At 39.5% G+C, this 21471-nt stretch overlaps 1 protein-coding gene across 4 annotated transcripts in view; it reads right to left on the minus strand.

Moving 5' to 3' along the window:
- Window positions 1–21471, minus strand: part of nisch (nischarin) — a 51026-nt gene that overhangs the window by 24630 nt on the left and 4925 nt on the right. For 2 of the 4 annotated variants that reach the window (XM_080181780.1, XM_080181783.1), the window contains exons 2-10: window positions 20934–21017; window positions 16026–16208; window positions 13503–13551; window positions 12796–12959; window positions 12158–12253; window positions 11679–11774; window positions 10658–10810; window positions 6630–6698; window positions 1633–1818 (exon numbers count right to left, since the gene is read on the minus strand). In XM_080181780.1, coding sequence (XP_080037906.1) covers window positions 1633–1818; window positions 6630–6698; window positions 10658–10810; window positions 11679–11774; window positions 12158–12253; window positions 12796–12959; window positions 13503–13551; window positions 16026–16208; window positions 20934–21017 — 1080 coding nt within the window. Of the gene's footprint in view, window positions 1–1632; window positions 1819–6629; window positions 6699–10657; window positions 10811–11678; window positions 11775–12157; window positions 12254–12795; window positions 12960–13502; window positions 13552–16025; window positions 16209–20933; window positions 21018–21133; window positions 21191–21471 lie in introns of those variants that run through there. The other 2 variants (XM_080181781.1, XM_080181782.1) reach the window with 2 other exon arrangements.

The raw sequence follows: 21471 nt of genomic DNA on the forward strand, positions 1-21471 counted from the left end.
ATCACCACCCCTCACTCCAGAATGGCAGTTTACCTGTAAACAAGGCCCCTACCCATCCATAAACTTATTGTGGGTGACTGCATCAACTTCATGATCTTAACAGAAACCAGACTGAGGGTCGGTGCCACCTATTCCCCTAATGAAATCTCTCTCGCCGAGCTATATCTCCAACCACTTACACCATTGTACCAGTGATGCTTCGGACCTCATATTTACATTTTCACTATAAGCAACTTTCTCTTTCATAATAATATTACCCAGTTTCACCTCTCAGCTCATCTGCTGTAACTTCCACACTAGAGTATTACATTGCACTACTGGCTGGCCTCCCACATTCTCCACCCCAAAAACTTGAGGTTATTCAAATTCTGTCCATGTCTTAACTTGTTCTGTCCATATATCACGCTGGCTTTGGCTACCACTTGTACAGTATCTTGATTTTTAAGTTCTCTTCTTTGGTTTCAAGTTCCTTCAAGGTTTCATCTCTCCATATTTCTAATCTCCTCCAGACACACAACCCTCCAAGATATTTGAACTCATGTAATTTTGGTCTCTTTAGCATTCCCAATTTTGATCGCTTCACCATTGGCTGCCATGCCTTCAGCAGTTGTCTTGGTGCCAAGTTCTGGAATTTCCTCATTCCATCTCTTTCCTCCTTTCAGGCACTCCTTAAAACCTAGCTCTTTGATCAAGCTATAATCATCTGACCAAGTATCTGCTGTGTGTCTTGATATCACATTTTGTTTTCTTTTCATTCACAGGATAAGGCCAGCATTCATTGTCCATCCCCATTTGTCCAAGAAGATGGTAGTTAGCTGCGTTCTTGAATTAGTGCAGTCGCTGTGGTGTAGATATACCCACAGTGCTGTTAGGGAGGAACTGTCAGGATACTGACCCAGTGACAATAAAGGAACAGCGATACATTTCCAAGTCAGGATGGCGAGTGGGAGGGGAACTTCCAGGTGTTCCCAAGTGTCTGCGGCCCTAATCCTTCTAGGTGGTAGCAATCATGGGTTTCAAAGGTGCTGCGCAAGGAGCCTTGGTGAATACCTACAGTGCATCTTGTAAATGGTACACGCTGCTGCCACTATGCCTGGTAATGGAAGGAGTGAATGTTTGTGTAAGGGGTTCCAATCAAGCAGGGTGGACTGTCCTGGGTGGCATGGAGTATCTATCTTGAGTGCTACTGGAGCTGCATTCATCCAAACAAGTGAAGAGTATTCCATCATATCTGACTTGAGCCTCCTTGATGATGGCAACTGGCGAGTTACTCACCTCAGGATTTCTAGCCTCTGACTGATTTTGTAGCCACAGTATTTATATCGCTAATCTAGACCAGTTTCTAGTTAATAGCAACCACCCCAGGACGATTTACAAGGCCCCTGTATAATTTCTTCGGAATTTTTCATTTCTAGAGCAGGTTACACTGATTTTGCCATGCAAGCAATGCCACTTTCTCCAGTAGGATTCTAATAAATCTCTTCTGCATCCTCTCCAAAGCTTTGACATCCTTTCTAATGATATGGTGCCCAGAATGGACAACATACAGTGGAAGTCTAACCACATTTTTATAAACATTTCGTAAAGTCATCTAATTGTAAATTTACACAATAAACAAACATGCAAAATTACCTGCAATACTTTGTTATTGCTGAGGTCCAAGTTTACCAGCGAGTAAAGTTTGTTAAGACCTGACAGACTTTCCAATTGGTTTCCTGACAAGTTTAAAGTTTTAATGTTTCCAAGCTTTGTATGAACACCTTGCAATACTTTGATTTTGTTGTATGACAAATCCAAATGAATGAGATTATAGAGATGCTGCAAACAAAGGGAAATAAACACATTAGTTTCAGATTGGGAGAAGCAAGAGCACTGCATAACTATACAGAAGAAAAGACATCAATTTAATGCTATTGCAGATAGTTCGAGTAGCTACATCAAGGGCAAGTTTTCAATTATAAAATGGCGATAACAGGAGCAAAAACAATATCCCACATGTTTCTTGTTGTTACACATATGCCTATCCAGCACTTGCTTTCCTTGCAAGACAAATTGTCAAAATTCAAACTCAGTTCAAACACCTAGACTTCTCAATACTCCAAACACCATACTCAGCACTATCCTTCTTCCAAGCATCAATAGCCCACTTCCTTTTCCATTCATCACTACTCTGTTCCATTCACCAAGTTTCCTCTTTTAAGCATCCTTACAAGATCTCAATCCTACAACTCATCACTCCTTCTGCCTCCTTAATTATCTCTAACATTCCTTCCAAAATAATAGGACTATTACAAAATAATTTATTTCATACTGTAAAGAAAGCTGCAACACATCAAAGCTCTTTTTCAAAATTTCTTTCAATTACAGGAAGATTTTTAATGTAATAACAAATTTTTGAATTAATTATTTTGGGAGTTTAAACAAACTGTGACAAAGAACAAAGAACAACACAGCACAGGAAACAGGGCCTTTGGCCCAACAAGCCCGCGCCACCATTTCAACATTGTGAGTCCCCTCTTCCACCCATGACCCATGTCTACGCTTATGGCACTCCACATTGGAATCCAGACTGAGGGGAGACTAACTTAGGGACAATTTGTTACACCAATCAGCCTAAGAGCACATCTTTGGGGTGTGGGAGGAAACCGGAGCACCCGGAGAAAACCCACACAAGCACGGGGAGAATGCGCAAACTCCCACAGACACTGGCCCAAATCCATGTATCTGCACAGCAAACAGTGATAGTCACTGAGCTGTTGTGTTGCCCATCAGCTGGTCCAGTTTAAGCGTACACTAACGACGTGAAGCACTAGGCTACTCTCGAAACATCCAAGAGCAGCCCTCGCACGACCCACCGCGTGTGTGCCCCTTGTTGGACAAGGCAGACCAAAGCACCTGTGGATTAAAAGAGAAAAACATCAATAACATGCATCTTATGCAAACATTCAAGGGAATCCCCAGAAGCTCAAAAGTAAAACAAGTGAGCCAGAAAATATGTTGGAAGGTCCATAGGAATCAATTGATTCCCAGGGACGACCCAAGGCTCTTGATCCTTATTTGAAACAGTCTCCTATATCCCTCCATCTCGTGACATTTAAGCAAATGTGAAGAAAGGATTGCCTTTGGTCCAGTTACAAAATTAAAACTGTAGCAGTATAAAAATATATAAATTTTTGCACAAAAATGAACAGTTTCACTCCAAAACACAGCGCAATTGAAGATCAAAAGAAAATCATACAAAAGCTCAACTTTACCAAGGTGGTTAATTTAGAAACATCAGGAAACAGATCAACAATACCCATCCACATAATTGGAGGCATTAACATAAAAGAATGTGACTAAAGCTCTTTATAACCTGCCCCAAAGCCCAATCTGCCATGTTAAGTGGCCATAACAGATCATATACCATTCAAAAAAGAACAGAGTTATGCTGGTCAACATGCATTCAAGCAACAGATTACCTGGTCACATAATTCATGTGGGACACTGCGTGCCAAAAAAAGCCTGCTGCAACAGAGATTGCAAAAAATTTTACATAATTGAAGTATTTTCGTCCTGAATAAAACCCTAGATCTTTGGGAAGTGGAGGTGTTCACCTTTCAAAAATAGAGCAGCTTTAGGAAATTACCCTCTTAATTTTGAAAGTTTGTCTATCTAAACCCTCAAGACTCGATTTTTTAATTTAACCGTTTAGTGTCCATGTCTGTTCTACTTTCTAATTCAAATATATTTCTCCTTAATGACTTTCACCCAACATGCAAACAAATTCTGATTCTATATGTCCTCCCAATATTATTAAAAATACTCATATAAACACACTTTTTTTATGCTGTTTAAAAATTGACATTGTATCCACTAGACACAAATCCAGTGCATTTGATGATCAAATGTCTCCAATCCTGGGAGACAAGACCAAAACAGATCGATCAAGCACGACTTAAGACCCTAAATTTCCTAACCATACCGCATTATATTAGTGTGTCTTAATGGTAAAGAGCATCCTATACAGTGCTATCAAACGTCTTCCGACAGTCCATGAAATACAGCACCCACTGTATTTGTGAACACACTGCACAATTTCCTCAATTCAAATTTGTCAGATATGATCTCTCTTTTACAAACTCATGCTGGCTGTTAGACAATTCGTATCAGGCAATTATTAATTTCATCCATTTAGTCCCTGGAAGATAACCCATTACTGACATCAGATTGACTAGTTGGCAGCTGTTCAGGTTCTCTCGTGTATTGCATTTTTATCAATAGTTATCCCATTTAATAGTCCCGCTCCTTCTTCCTGCGCACCTTAAATCCCACTACTAAATTCAAAGAACTATGGTAAATATCCATTTATGGTCTCCTTGGCGTTTATTGGTAGGGGGATTGAATTTAGGAGTCGCAGCGTCATGTTGCAACTGTACACAACTCTGGTGCGGCCGCACTTGGAGTACTGTGTGCAGTTCTGGTCCCCACATTACAGGAAGGATGTGGAGGCTTTGGAGAGGGTGCAGAGGAGGTTTACCAGGATGTTGCCTGGTATGCAGGGGAGGTCCTATGAAGAGAGACTGAGGGATTTGGGGTTGTTTTCACTGGAAAGGAGGCGGCTAAGAGGGGATCTTATAGAAACATATAAGATGATTAGAGGTTTAGATAGGGTGGATGGTGATAGCCTGTTTCCTCGGATGGAGAAATCTAGCACGAGGGGGCATGGCTTTAAATTAAGGGGGGGTAGTTATAGGACGGATGTCAGGGGCAGGTTCTTTACCCAGAGGGTGGTGAGGGACTGGAATGCCCTGCCTGCTGCAGTTGTAAATGCGCCTAGTTTGGGGGCGTTTAAGAGATTGGTGGATAGGTTTATGGACGAAAAAGGAGTGGTTTAGATTAGTGGGTCAATGTTTTTTTTTAAAAATAAGACTGGTCGGCGCAACATTGTGGGCCGAAGGGCCTGTTCCGCGCTGTAATGTTCTATGTTCTATGTTTATTCTATCATCTGCCAGAAAACACTCTCTATCATGTCTAATTGGCCCTATCCGATAACTACATTCATATAGCATTATTTCCATTCGTTATTTGATAGTTTTTCCTCAGATCTTCAACCATTCATTGCTTCCCCACCTAAATGCCATTTGATCTTTTATGCTGGCTCTAGATTTTAAAATTTTTTTTCGCATAATAAGGGCATTGCTGGCTAGGCCAACATTTTTATTGCCCATTCGCAATTGCCCTTGAAAAAGTGGTGCTGAGCCGATTTCTTGGACTGCTGCAGTCCATCTGTTGAAATTACACCCACAGTGCTTTTACATAGTGAGTCCCAGGATTTTGACCAAAAGTCACAGTGCTCCCATGACAAGAGCCTATTACTCTTGTTCTTCTTTCAATTTCCAGATTGGTTATGTGACTTCAACTCCAATGTTAATCTTGTCCAAGGAACTCCACCTTTAAGTTTTAAAGTTTATTTATTATTGTCACAAGTACATTAACACTGCAATGAAGCTACTGTGAAAATCCTCTAGTCACCACTCCAGCACCTATGCGGGTACACTGAAGGAGAATTTAGCATGGCCAATGCAACTAACCAGCATGCCATTTGGACTGTGGGAGGAAACTGGAGCACCCGGGGGAAACCCATGCAAACACAGGGAGAACATGCGAGCAGAAAGTGACCCAAGCTGGGAATCCAACCCAGGCCCCTGGCGCTGTGAGGCAGCAGTGCTAACCACTGTGCCACCCTAGATACTCAACCTATGTTATGTTTGTTAATTAGTGAATGTTTGCCAATGTGTACCCAATATCTTAGCCATTTCTTTCCCCAATCTATACAGAGTCAATGCATTAGTTCTCCTTAAAATTAACTTCCTCATCCTTTTTTTTAGTATTTTCTTTCCTTTTCATATCTAATACAAATTAGACTAATTGTCTAGTTTGCTCATCTTTACTATGTGCTTTCCAAAACTAGATCCACCAATGAACTGAGCTACACTGTATTCTCTGTATTACCTTCATTCCACTCTCTTGCCAACTTCTGCATACTCAACTTGTGCTGCTCTGTTGGGACTTTTGAGTCTATATTGTCCTAGCTCTGATTTGCTCTTGCTAATGCCCAACATGCTGAATAATCTTTGGTGTTCTGCTGTCTTATCTGCCTGATTTCCATCCTCAACTTCAGCCTTTCAAAAATTCTGCAGCATTTTGTAACAAAGTTGGCCCTCCCGTCACCTTCATTAAACAACATTGACATTCTTCTTCTCTAGCTTCACCTCAACCACTTCACTGGAGTCAAACTAAATCTGGAATTCCCTCCCATAACTGCTCTCTTTCTCCCCATAAAGTTGTCTTTAAAGTAAAGCTTTTGGTCACCTATTCTTTCACTCCTTGACTTGAGCACCCATTTTATTCATTACACCATTTTGAAAGGCTTTCCATGTTAAAAATGATACTGTACGAATATAAGCTGTTGCTTTTTTCCAAAAGCGCTATTCATTTCAATGAGCTTCAAGTGTCTACTAAACAGTGCAGACTGACCACAAAAATAATACACCAGTTGTTCAAGAGAATGGACTAATTAGTATCTTTGATATTTGGCAAATACTGTAGGTTCCAAACAATTCATCATGATTCAGTAATTGTCCTACCTGTAAATTTTCCATTACTGCTATTTCATTGTAACTTAGATCCAGAAATTCTACTTTAGGAATTAATTTCTGTAAAACAAATGCACAAAAACATTAATTATAAAACTCATGCACAGTAACTTTCGATAAAGCAACAGAATCAACTGAATTCAAAATGGCAATCAAAATAATTACATAATTAACATACTACAACATCATGTATGCACACCTGACATAATGCACTTCTATTTCATAAACTGGTTAATTGGATGAAGTTGAATCCAGCCATTTTTCTCGTGGGAAAAAGTCAAGCAGATTAATTATGTCAAGGTGAAGAAACCTGCTAACTGAATGTTAAAATAGTATTTGTAACATAAGAACAAGAGAAATAGGAGCAAAACTAGATCACACTGCCCCTCATGGTTGCTCCACCATTCAATATCATGATTGATTTCCTGCCTCAACTCCACTTTCTCTCCAACTAATCATCTCCCGTGATGCGTTAAGACATCAAAAATGTACCCTTCAGTCTTAAATACACTCAACCCTCTGGAGTAGACAATTTCAAAAATTCACAACTCTCTAATGAAGAAATTACTCTTCTCATATCAATGATTAGCCCCCTATGATGAGGCTGTGACCTCAGACATTTGTATCTTTTTCCTGAAAGAAGAAAGTGGAAGAGTGAATTCTGGGGTGCGTGGGGTCTTTAATAATGCTGGCTGCTTTGCCAAAGCAGAGGGATGTGTAGACAGAGTCAATGGATAAAAGGCTGGTTTGCATGATGGATTGGACTTTCATGACCTTTCATGGTTGCTTGCGCTCTTGGGCAGAGCAGGAGCCATACCAAGCTGTGATACAACCAAAAAGAATGCTTTCTATGGTGCGTCTGTAAATGTTGGTGACAGTCATAGCTGACTTGCCAAATTTCCTTAGTCTTCTGAGAAAGTAGAGGCATTGGTGGGTTTTCTTAACCATAGTGTCGGCATGAGGGGGCGGGACCATGACAGGTTGTTGGTGATCTGTACACCTAAAAACTTGAAGCTCTCGACCCTTTCTACTTTGACCTCATTGATGTCGACTGGGGCATGTTCTCCTCTATGCTTCCTGAAGTCGATGACCATCTCCTTTGTGTTGTTGACATTGAGAGAGAGATTATTGTTGCTACACCAGTGCACCAGATTCTCTCTCATTCCTGTATTCTCTCATCATCATTTGAGATCCGACCCACTATGGTAATATCATCAGCAAACTTGAAAATCGAATTGGAGGGGAATTTGGCTGCACAGTCATAGGCATATAAGGAGTATAGCAGGGGGCCAAGAACACAACCTTGTGGAGCACTGGTGTTGAGGATGATCATGAAGGAGGTGTTGTTGCCTATCCATACTGATTGTGGTCTGTGAATTAGGAAGTTCAGGATCCAGTCGCAGAGGGAGATGCTGAGGGCCAGGCCACGGAGTTTGGAGATGAGTTTTGTGGGAATAACAGTGTTGAAGGTTGAGCTGTAATCAATAAATAGGAGTCTGACATCGGTGTCCTTATTATCTAGGTATTCCGGGGTTGAGTGCAAGGCCAGGGAAATGGCATCTGCTGTGGACCTGTTACAGTGGTAGGCAAACTGTAGTGGATCCAGGTAGTCCCGGAGGCTGGAATTGATTTGTTCCATGACTAACCTTTCGAAGGACTTCATAATGATGGATGTTCGTCCTTGGCTTTTTACAACGGTCTACTGAACTCCAACGCAAACTAGAGAAACAGCATCTCATCTTCTAATTGGGCACTTACAACCTTCCGCATTGATCAAATTCAACAACTTAAGAGGATACTCCATTTGTTTCTTCTTTTCATCCCATTCATCCATTTTTATCATCCTTTTTTCTCACTTCAATTTTTCCACTTCTCCATTCCTGCTCTTCATCTTGTGGGCTGGTCACCAGGGAAGAAACATATTAAGCAACAGGAATAAAAAAATTTTTGATTTTTGTTTTAAGAGGAAAACAATTCTGTCATATACTGTGGTCCAGTATGAATATGAAACTTGTTGAATTGTCTTGTAGTCCTTCTCCAATCCAACATAAAAAGTAACATTTCCCACTATAATTCATTGTCAATTTCTCTTTATTGAAAATGGTTGTTTCTTTTGACGTACAGTTATCTGTTGTGTGTTCTAACGTGGCTGTGAAATCCAATTGCAGGCCTGCACGGGTTCACACATTGTGAGCAAGGTTGAATTGTCTGATTTTGTCGGGACTGCCTGGTCTTTCTAGCTTCCATTTGTCCTTTGCAGTTTGAAGGAAATTGCTCCCCAGATAGTTCTTTCTTGTGCATTTTCTCCCAATCCGTGGTGAACTCGTCTGAAGTTCACCTGCAAGGGGTCCGTCAACACTAAGCTCTCCATACCTTACAAGCAGCATCCAAGTTTAAGTTGCGAGTACTTTAAGAATTTTATTCTCAATTGTATGTACTACACGCCACGGCATCTGAGCTAGGTTTCAGGATGATTTAATTATTTTCCAATTAATGGCACAAGTCCTTAATTTTCACAATTTCTCCCATTAAAGAAAAGCAGGCAACTCACTTCTCAACATCTGTTAAGAGGCCGAAAATAACCTAGCTGAATCATGAAGTCATTACTTCCCACCTTACTTGTTTCACTGTATACCAGTGTCCAAATCTGCAATCACAGCATTCATCCTATAACCTTGCCCTTTATTTTTAAGTTACTTTTTACTACATTTGCTACTCTAGTTTATATTAAATCACAAACTATTCAAATTTCACTCACTTTATTGCTAGGATGAAATGCAAGGGACAAACAAAATGATTTCAGCAGCTGTGATTTTAACGTTTGGAAGCTAGAGTCTGCATTAACTAGGCATAGAGAAAGGAGTCATCATGAAAGGAACAAAAGCCCAAAGTATTGTGCAGAGTGGTATCCTAGGCAACACCCTTTACTTGAAATAGCTAGTGAAGGAATGTGACCACTTGGCAACACAAAAAAGCAGGTCAAAGCCACTTCTCATTGCAAATGGACAAAAAGGGGTGGCACAGTAACACATGGTTAGCACTGCTGCTTCACAGCACCAGGGACCCAGGTTCAATTCCGAGCCTGGGTCAATATCTGTGTGAAGTTTGCACGGGTTTCTTCTGGGTGCTCCAGTTTCCTCCCACATTCTGAAAGACATGCTGGTTAGGTGCACTGACCCAAACTGGCACCGGACTATGGCGACTGGGGGAATTTCACAGTAACTTCATTGCAGTGTTAATGTAAGCCTTACTTGTGGCTAACAAATAAACTTTAATTTTTAACTTTAGAAGCATACAAAACTGACCTCTGACGCTCCTATGCCTATGCAGGGATCAAATGGACAATTAAGAGCAAATAGTGTCACATCATAAAGCAGTAAGCTTCACAACTTGGCAGTCTTTCAAAGACACAATAATAATTCAATTCATCATATCTTTTGGATTTTCTTGCAACTCCATGTTATCCAATCCATGCACAAGTTTGTGGATTTGGAAACTGTACATGAGTTTACATGCTCTAAATTAAAAATTGGAATCAGTTTCATATTTGATAAGCATAAAATCAGTTCGCTCCAACTGGTCATATATGGTAAAAAAAAATCAATGTTTTGAGAACCTGTGCACATGAATTTCATATTGAAACACAAACTAGTTTTCCTTTTCTCAACCTGATCTTTCATGATCCTGTATACAACAAAGGAAAAAAAAAGTGACTTTTAAGAGGCAAATAACGTTTAAAATTTTGGATTTAAACTGTCTTATTCACAGTAATTTGCCTTTGTTTATGACATAAATCTGTTCAATTAGCACAGAAATACTCTTCCTGGCTGATCTCTCAAGGAGTTGGGAAGAAGTCTGACAAAACTCCTGTTTTATGCATTTCTTTGTAGGTGCAGGGAAGTGAGAGGAAAAAAGCGAATACTTAGTTGGGAGCACAGAACGTACTCAATTGAAAAATGTGAGTGGTTGCTGAACCCAATGGCCTTTTCTTGAATGGAATGCATAATATATTTCCTTACCACTGATTCATCAATATTAAATATCTGGTTACGACTCATATCAAGTGTGGTCAGCATGCTCCACCTTGGGATAATAGCAGCAACCGGATGCTCAGATGCCATCCCCTCCACCTCCCATTGTTCAAATTCAGAAGCCTCTGGCACAAGGATATCCTGATTAAAACAAATCAATTTTATCAAATAACTGATGATGGGAGAATGGCATCACTTACACAAATAAAAATCCTCAATTTAAACATCACATTTCCTAAACTATTAAAATGAAAAATGGTTTTGTTCATAATGCAAAAAAAAAGGATGTGAACCCAGACGTTTTTTTAAAATTGCATCTCTCGAAATTCCCCAGGTTGCAACTTGCCATTTTCATGTTCCACTTTTTCAGTTTTGCGGATTGATGTACTTATCATCTCTATTCTTAACAAAAGATTCGATAAACAACCTCGTCCAATTGAACAGGAGTCTCAAGAAGCAGAAGGGCAGAAGGCACACCATCACCCACAAGCATTCCTCCAAGCCACACACCATTTAGACTTGGAATTATACCACATTTTCTTTATTGTGGCTGGATCCAAGGTGTGTATAACAAAGAGGATAATGTCGGCACCTTGTCCTGCCATGCTCAACAGGTTCAAGGTTCCTTCTTTTGACCCTCCTCTATCTGTCCACCAATGGGGCAGAAGACTGTGCAACTTCACTCTTGATCCCAGAAACACACAGCTCTGGATCAGCCAGCAAATTTCACACTTTCAGTGGAAATGAGTTGGCTCTTGCTTCCTAAAAATTGACTTTCAAACAGGCTGTGACTTAGAATCTATTTTCAGCCTTTCATCAAAATAAATTTCCACTGTCTTCATTATTGGCTGCTAACTGGTGCACCCTGCTACAAAATAAAGGGGCAGGAACAATCATGAAACCACACTGCAATATACCTTCAGACAAAAAGGGAGAAATAGAACCAAAAAAAATTCAATATATAAACACACAACTATAAATACAAACACACACAAAATTAGATGCATACTTTCATTGAAGCAGTTGAAAAAGTCACACTCATTGTGGCCAGTGAGTTCTTCAGGGAAGGAAGTCCAATAATTTGTTTAGCCTCACAGTTATTTATCTGTAACAATGCAATACAAACATTAAGTTTGATAAAAACCAAATAGAATAATATCATAAATAAAACTGTTTAAATCCATTATTTTTCAAAGTTTCCAAATTATTGGAGTATGAAACAACTTGAAGGATAATGAACAATTCAGTTCTCTCCTCACTAACTGTATGATGCCATTTTGTGCAAAGCAGCAGCACATTAATTTTTTCTAAAATTTATCTCAAAGCATCCAGGAATTACTTTCCTTAAACACAAGTATTCGGCCACAAATATACCTCCCATTATTTGTTGTTTCACTGGAAATTAAGAAATAAGTTACTGGGGGGCTTTTTTAAAAATAGAAAAGGTTGGACTTCAGTCAACTAAATTATTTCTTCTCTTTTACTAACCTCAATCTGATGAACAGACTTGAAAATTGATAAATCAAATTTAAGGAGACGTTCTTGAATATTGCTGGTACCAACCGATCCTCTGGAGCCTGTTATCTGTCAAAAAAAGAAATTGAGACATCTTTAGTCCTTCACAATTTAAAATTGAAGAAATATTCGTGACTTTTAAAAAAAGAATCAATGCTGCACTGAAAACTCATTTTTGTGCTGCATTGAAGTTGGAGATTGTTTCCCACATGTCAAGTTCAATCTCTGTTTTATGGATGAAATGCTTTGATTCTATTTTGCATCACTTTGCAAAAACTCAGCAAAATTGCAAAGAGGCAACGTCATCCTCAAAAACCAGGCTGATCAAGGAAGATAGAAGTTTAGAATATTTATTTTGAATGTCAAGTGTATTCTACCCATGAAATATTTTGAAGTAATAAGATTCTCTAATTTGCAATAAAAATATTTTCCTTTCTGAAAAATTAAAATTACTGGCTGCACCACCAGAATTTTAAAAGCAAATTAAAATTACAGTCGTGCCAAAATATCAACAGGCACAAACCAAAATTTACAAGCCAATAAGGACAGTGCAAAACGTACCAGTTATACACAAGATATTACAATTACAATTTTAGAGAACTGATTTTTACCTTTAAATACTTGAGTCTACAAGCAAAGTCCAGGATGTGTCCAAGGTCAGTCTTGGCATCACCATTGGCACAAGTAGGACTGGCCAGTCTCAGTTGTTGGGTGATCGCATACAACTGTAGTGGTTTAAGACAAAAAGCTTCACCCGCCAAGAGCAATTGCTCACCTATAAATTGTATTAATATAAACATTTTTAGACAAATGACACTTCAACTGATAAAAAATGTAAACTGGGTTACATGTAGAACAGATATTTTAAATGATGGATAGAAAGTTTACCAAAATGACATTTATTTCTGCCAATCTGATTAACGAATAAGACTACTTCTTAAAATTACAAGATTTTGTTTCCTGACTCTGGTTTCCTCCCACAGTCCAAAAGACATGCTGATTAGCTACACTGGCCACACTAAATTCTCCCTCACTGTACCTGAACAGGCACCGGAGTGTGGCGACTAAGGGATTTTCACAGTAACTTCATTGCGGTGCTAATGTAAGCCTGCTTGAGACACTAAATGTTAAAATATCATATTGTCATAGTTACAAGGAGAGTCTTTTTCCATTTTATTCATGCCTTAAAATTCCAGACCTCAACATACATGCTTCATTAATAGCCCACTGCAATTATTGCAATCTTGAAAAAAACCAGGCAGACAAATTTGCAACCCACAACATCAAAACATTTAGCATTCAAAATTAAAGACCATACCTTTGTGAAACAGTTGCTCAGCAAGGGCAGCTGTAATGCCATTTATCTCCTACAAAAGAACACAATATTCTAAGAACCAAATCAAAATATTCACATCTGTGCAACCATGATCTACATATATGGATAATCATTAAGATTCAGACATTTTTCCACAGTTCATTCTTCTTCTCTATTTCTCTATGAATCAGAAAGATTTTGGGCAGAAGTCAGCTCTGTGACAAGATGCAAATCAGCCTTTAGCCTGATTAGCTGCACCTTTTGTTCTGTATTTCAACGCTACTGTAAAAGTAGTTTTTCTAAAAGCACAAATCTTCCCTGATTTATTGTCATACTTAATATTGATGAGACAAAGATAGAGAATTATCATTTCTCTCTTGAGGTCACCTTAAGTGATTAATGCCTTGAAAATATACTCTTCTTCACAAATACCAAATATTCATGATAGACATTTGACAGCACAGAATTTGAGTATTGTTGAACAAAAGGGCAAGTTGTTGAAGCTTTCTGCTTTGCACTTCTCAGGACAATTCATTACTGAGGTGTGGCCATCGCTGGCCAGGCCAGTATTTATTGTTCACCATTAGTTGCCCTTGAGGTGATGATGAACAGCCTTCTTGAATCATTTCAGCCCCTGAACATAAGAACATAAGAAATAGGAGCAGGAGTAGGCCATCTAGCCCTTCGAGCCTGCCCCGCCATTCAATGAGATCATGGCTGATCTGTCGCTGCTCAGTTCCACTTTCCCGCCCTCTCCCCATAACCCTTAATCCCCTCTCCTATCAAAAACCCATCAACCCACGTCTTAAAAATATTTAGCGAGGCAGCCTCCACCACTTCAACGGGCAGAGAATTCCAGAGATTCACCACCCTTTGAGTGAAGAAGTTCCTCCTCAACTCCGTTCTAAACCGCCCCCCCTTTATCTTGAGGCTGTGCCCCCTAGTCCTACTGTCTTTTTTGAGCGGGAAGAGTCTCTCCACCTCTATCCTATCCATCCCATTCATCATCTTATACGTCTCAATGAGATCTCCCCTCATTCTTCTAAACTCTAACGAGTACAAGCCCAGTTTATTCAGCCTCTCCTCATAGCTCAACCCCCTCAACTCCGGTATCAGCCTAGTAAACCTCCTCTGCACTCCCTCCAAGGCCAAAATATCTGAAGCATAGGTACATGCACAATACTGTTAGGGAGAGAACTCCAGGACTTTGACCCAGCAACAGTGAAAGAACAGCAATATATTTCCAAGTTATGATGGTGAGTGATTTCCAGATGGTGGTGTCCTGAGGTATCTACTGCCCTTGACCTTCTAAGTGTTAGTGGTCATGGATTTGAAAGGTGCTGCCTAATGAACCTTAGTGAGTTCATAAGTGCATCTTGCAGATGCTACACACTGTTGCTGTTGCTCATTAATGATGGAGGGATTGAACGTTTATGAAAGGAGTAGCAATCAATGGGCTGGATGGTGTTAAGCTTCTTCAAGGCTGTTGGCACTGCACTCATCGAGGCAAGTAGACAGCATTACATTGCACTCCTGATGTTTCTTGTCGATGATAAAGAAGAACAGGAGAGCCAGAAGGAGAGTTACTGACCACAGGGCTCCTAGCCTCTAACCCACTCTTGTTGCCACAGTATTTATGTGACTAGTCGGGTTCAGTTTCTGGTCAATGGTAATTCCAAAGATGTTGATAATAGGAGATTCAGCATGATTAATGCCATTGAATGTCATGGTGCAGTGGTTAGATTCTCTCTTGTCGGAGATAGTCCTTGCCTGGCAATTTGTGGCATGAATGTTACTTATCTGCTCAAGCCTGGATATTGTCCAGACCTTGCTGTATTTGGACATGGACTGCTTCAGTAATTGAGGAGATGCGAATGGTGGAGCAAGTTAGATCAGTTGCTCAAGAGACCTGAATTGAAGGAGTGCACATATTCTGGAGGGGTGTAGGGTTGGACGAGATAGGAAGAAAAGAATGGGAAGTTGGCCAGGGTTGCAGTTTTTTTTCAGCAAGCAATATCAAGCCACATACCAAGTTACTAGAATTTTCATTTTGCACATGGAGGATAAACAAGCATCGAATTAGCCTGACTAATAACCCAGACAATGTGCCTCAATTTTTACCACAACAGCTTGATAAGGTGAAATTTGTTTGTAAAAATTATTATAGTAAAAGTGGCCATAAACTTGTCACGTTATCATAAAATCACAATCGGTCCTTTCAGGAAGAAAATTGCCAATATTACCACATTTGGCCTATATGAACTGTATTCCAACATGGTCAGCCCTTAACAGCCCCTGAAAGAGGCCAAACAAACTACTTAATTGTATTAAATTTGCATACAGCAGTTAAGAAGGAACATAACCGTCCACCATGGCAAGTCAGGGTGAAAAAATAATCGACTTGCCAGTGACACCAATACGTACACAAGGACTTGCACATTTTTCAGAGATGATTTTAAATATATAAAACAAAAATCAAATTCTCAAATATTGTTACAAAATGAAATTTATTTTAAAAAAACTTACATATAGATGAAAATTCAGAAAGAAGGATAAAACTTTTGGTGCAGCATATGGGAACTTCGTTAGAAGGGTTTGCAAATAGGCTTCTAACTCTTTTTGTCTTTTTTCTACAAATGTTTTGGAATTTTTGCCAATGATCTTCTTTGGTGGAAGTAGGTTTTTGTCAATCTTCTTTTCTGCAGTTAGCTAAAACAAAATAAAGATGGTAAAGAAAATATTTCTTAAAGCTGAAATGGCACAGACCATTAGATTTTCTGTACGTTTATTGCATCATAGAAAACTTCATACATCAGACCATTACATTTTAAATTAATCAAAGCAAGTGTCAGGTACAAACGCAAAGCATTCACTAGAGCATGAAGAAACAGGAACCAAATAAATACTTTGCAATATGATGGCCTTCTTAATGCATTGATAGAGCAACTTGAGGGAGCAGTGAAAAAAGAAAAATATACATTTCACTATCTAACAGCAGTTACAGAAAATAATTTTAAAAAGTGATAGACAACATGCTACCAATCTGCTGAGGATATTTATTGTGGTCTTATTCATTAACAACTGTCCATTCCACTGGAAAGGTTCATCATTGAACAAGTATTGACCCAGTATTTCCCGGTGGTTGGGAGACAAAAGGAGACACTTTTGAAAGGCGACTATACAACTTCAGACTGATGAAAATTCCACCCACTAACCAACTGGAAAACACACAATTGTTTTCTCTATCTATCTTCTCCAACCTTAGAATCCAACCATGTTTGAGCAATAAAGTGCAACTTGACATAAGATCAGACTCAAGGACTTGGGCATTAAAAAAAATTCAACAGCAAGCAGACAATGTAGTTTTGGAAAATATGCCTGAATATTCTGCCCATACAACCCACACTCTTAAGATTTAATTAACACTGACTTGGCTTAGCCAACATGAATGGAATGAACCTCCTCTCAGATGGGCAAATGTGTCACACACAAGCAATTCAAAACTGACTGTTAAAGCTATCAAAAGGGAACCCAATCACCTCTGACATCCACATCACAGATATACTGACTCCTAATACTTTCTGAAATAGCCTGGTAAACACCATTATGTAAATCGCCACAAAGGATTGGTCAATAAATCACATATATCCAACAAACACAAATGCTTCACATTAACAGTTACTTCAACACGTTAGAATTAAGATTTTTCTTAAATTGGAATTCTAAGAAAATAGTCACAGGAAGCTGTTGTTCACCACTATGCTTGCGTCAGCTTCTATTTGAACCAAATACGACTTTCCCTGTTCGCCTGCTATAGTCTTTTTTAATTATTTAGCCAATCCTTTTAAATTATCTAACAATTGCCATTTTGTTAACCTCACAGTAAAACATTCCAAAATCTGAATCCTTTAAGTGCAAAACTCTTTCCCTATATTTTTCCGCAGCTAATTCAGAGTTTTGCGTGTTGGTTTCAAACTTACTAATCATTTGGAATAATAGTTTGCAATGTACCTTTGGGAAACTGCTTAAATTCCACCTTAATCTTCTAGAACATAGAACACTACAGCATAAACAGGCCCTTCAGCCCACAAGTTGCACCGATCATATCCATACCTACCAGGCCTATCTATAACTCTCAATCTCATTAAATCCCATGTACTCATGCAGAAGTCTCTTAAAAGACTCCAGCAAGTTCGCCTCTACCACCACCGACGGCAGCCAATTCCACTCACTCACCACCCTCCGAGTGAAAAACTTACCCCTGACATCTCCTCTGTACCTGCTCCCCAGCACCTTAAACCTGTGTCCTCTTGTAGCGACCATTTCAGCCCTGGGAAATAGCATCCGAGAATCCACCCTATCTATACCTCTCAACATTTTAAAAACCTCTATCAGGTTGCCTCTCAATCTTCGTCTCTCCAGGGAGAAGAGACCTAGCTCCCTCAACCTATCCTCATAAGGCATGCCTCCCAATCCAGGCAACATCCTTGTAAATCTCCTCTGCACCCTCTCAATAGCTTCCACACCCTTCTTGCAGTGAGGCAACCAGAACTACACACAGTACTCCAACTGGAGTCTAACAAAGGTCTTATAAAGTTGCAGCATTACCTCCCAACTCCTAAACTCAATCCCTCAATTAATGAAGGCTAGCACACCATACGCCTTCTTAACCACATCCTCCACGTGCAAGGCCAATTTAAGAGTCCTATGCACTCAGACCCCGAGGTTCTTCTGCTCCTCAACACTTAAGAGTCCTACCCTTGATATTGTATTCCTTCATCCCACTGGACCTGCCAAAATGGACCACTACACATTTATCCACGTTGAAGTCCATCTGCCACTTCTCTGCCCAGTCTTGCATCCTATCTATGTCTCGCTGCAACTTCTGACATCCCTCCAGACTATCCACAACACCACCAACCTTCATGTCATCGGCAAACTTACTAGCCCAACCCTCCACTTCCTCATGCAGGTCACTTATGAAAACGACAAACAGCAAGGATCCTAGAACAGAACCCTGGGGCACTCCACTGGTGACTGACCTCCATGCAGAAAAAGACCCATCCACAACCACTCTCTGCCTTCTGCAGGCAAGCCAGTTCTGGATCCACAAGGCAACAGCCCCTTGGATCCCATGCCCTCTCAGCTTTTCAAGAAGTCTTGCATGGGGGACCTTATCAAATGCCTTGCTGAAGTCCATGTAAACCACATCCACTACTCTTCCTTCGTCAATACATTCACACACATTTTCAAAGAACTCAACTAGGCGCATAAGGCACGACCTGCCCTTGACAAGCCTTGCTGACTATTTCTGATCATGCTAAACTTCTCTAAATGTTCATAAAAATCCTGTCCCTCAGTATCCTCTCCATCAACTTACCAATCACTGAGGCCAGACTCATCGGTCAGTAATTTCCTGGGCTATCCCTGTTCCCTTTCTTGAAAATAGGAACCACATCCACAATCCTCCAATCCACCGGAACCTCTCCCGTCTCCATCAACGATGCAAAGATTGTCGCCAGGGGCTCCGCAATCTCTTCCCTCACCTCCCACAGTAACCTGGGGTACATCCCATCCGGTCATGGCTCTGTAGTCTTTTACTTACCTTTTATTCTCAGTAATTATTACAGTAAATCTTCCCTATTCTGCCATTGTTCAATCTTTACTATATTGCAATGATCTAAATTCAATAATCTGTGGCTTGAAGAGTTTTTGTAAAAAAAAATTGCTTTTCAATGCTGTGTGTAATAAACACAGAATTCAACTTATTCTTTCAAACTTATACATAATGTCTCCAAACTTATTTTCCTCAATGCACATTTGAGAAATGGCTTTGGATGTCCCTTTATTTTAAGGATGATGTATTAAATTCAAACTTTTTGCTGCCTCCAAAACATACCCAATATAGATCCCTGCAGTAAACTGCATCTGCCGACTCTCCACCTACTTCATGATTCCACCTGTACTTCTTTCAGTCTCCTTCTCAGATTTGCCAAGTCCCTGACTCTGGGATCTGCAAACACCATAATGCCCGATGTGTCCTTATCCAACTCAATTACAGCGAATGCAAGAGAAGAAGCTTCAGCAGAGATCAATGGGTCACGTCAATGCCCAGACTCTATTGTGAACAGCTCTTCATTCGTGCCTTAGTTGCTTACTGAGAACCTTATCAAAATTGTCTTCTGAAAATCCAGAAGTAAAATGGCTTCTGCGTTAATTTTTATATAATGCGATTTCCTCATAAACAGTCAATTAAGTTTTATCTGTCCTTTACAAATTCATCATGACCTAATCGGGGTTGTCAAGTCTCAGTGTACACTAACTGCATCACTATTTCATAAACTCAAGATGTTTACTTATAAAATGATGATTAAATGCTTCTGATTTCTAGTTTATCCAGTTGCCCTCTCTTGTATAAGGTGTCACATTTACCACCCTCTAGTCTTTAAGCACAATCACTGTTTCAAAATAGTTTTGCTTCCTTGAGCACTGGAATACATATCTGGGTCTGATGACTTATTTTTAATTCTGTTACCATTTTTTGCTCAAATGAACTACAAATTTTTAAAAAAGGGATATGTTTTTGCAGTCTGGAACTGAGGTAGATCACACAACATCAAACTTGAATAAGAGAGACACGTAGAAAACACAAGGTGAGCCATCAAATTTTTTTCAAAAGGCTCAAGATACCCACAATACAGTTTAATTATCTAGAATATTTATTCGAAGCTTATTGTACCAGAATTTCATTGCAATGAGCACACAAACAGCCAATACAAAGCAGCAGTGACAGCAGCCCAAGTCTGGTGCAGACATAAACAACAGAAGCCAAGAACAGAAAAACAAAATTATGGGGAGTTGTTATAATTATAAAAGCTAAGTTCCAATGCACACTGGCGTTAAATTATTAAGCACATCACAAGCAACATGGCAAGTCACAGAGCAAATTGTTTTGAATACAAATTTGAAATCAAAACCCCAAAAACCTTTTCTTGCCAATGTAGTTCAAAAGGGGTGTCAAATCTGTGCATTTGTTGATTTAAAAGCAATTTATGCAGTGATACTCCTGAGTTTCTTTAGACTGTTAATATCGTCTTTAGGAAACTAGGAGTGTGCCAACATTTACCAAAGATTTGATAACCTCTAGCTGAGAAGCTCACGGCTGCCAATTGATTTAGAAGGTGCAGCTAGTTTCCTGGGCCACTGCAGCAGCAATTAGAGTAGAAACTGAAATCTGGTACACAAACCATATGTCAATTTGATGTGTATCCCTGCTTAAAAGCTACATGGAAGTTTTGTTGTTGCATGTCAGATTTCACAACATAACTTGCTTTGCAGTATATTTGGCAGAAGGTGCCATGCATTTAGCAGTTAGTGACTACAAAGAATCTTAGTAAAACAACACAAGTGTTTTACAATGTGCAAAAAACTTGCCTTTTCATGTAGCTCATGAAAATCACTGTAGCGGTGTTTAACTGTCCATTGATGATTCCCAACTTTCACTTCTATGATATATACCTAAGAAAGTTACAGGCTTTCATTAGTGACAGCTACCAATATGCAGCAGTGATTTAAATAATTAAGGAAGAGATATACACATTTGATGTTTTGCCAACTGCTGAAATGTCACCAACCTTGTAACGTAACCCACAGTACATCAAGCCAAGTTCATTCATTCTCTTTGAAGAGAGTAATGAATCAATATGGGAAAAGAAAAAATTAGATCAGGATAAAATCATAACAAAAATTCTGTCTGATGTCAAAACAAGAATTAAAAAATACTGTTCAGTCTAAAACCAAATAACCACAATAAAAACCTTAGCAATAACATGGTACCCATCCATCATATTAATCATTCACTTCCCCCAAGACCGACACAAGTGGCTGCATTGTGAACCATCTACAAGATTCACGGCAACAGTTTGTCAAGACTTCTTCAACAGTACCTCCCAAAGCCACAATTTCTACCACT

Source organism: Carcharhinus amblyrhynchos, chromosome 3 (genome assembly GCF_965287045.1).
Source record: "Carcharhinus amblyrhynchos chromosome 3, sCarAmb.v2.hapA, whole genome shotgun sequence".
Taxonomy (NCBI): Eukaryota; Metazoa; Chordata; class Chondrichthyes; order Carcharhiniformes; family Carcharhinidae; genus Carcharhinus; species Carcharhinus amblyrhynchos.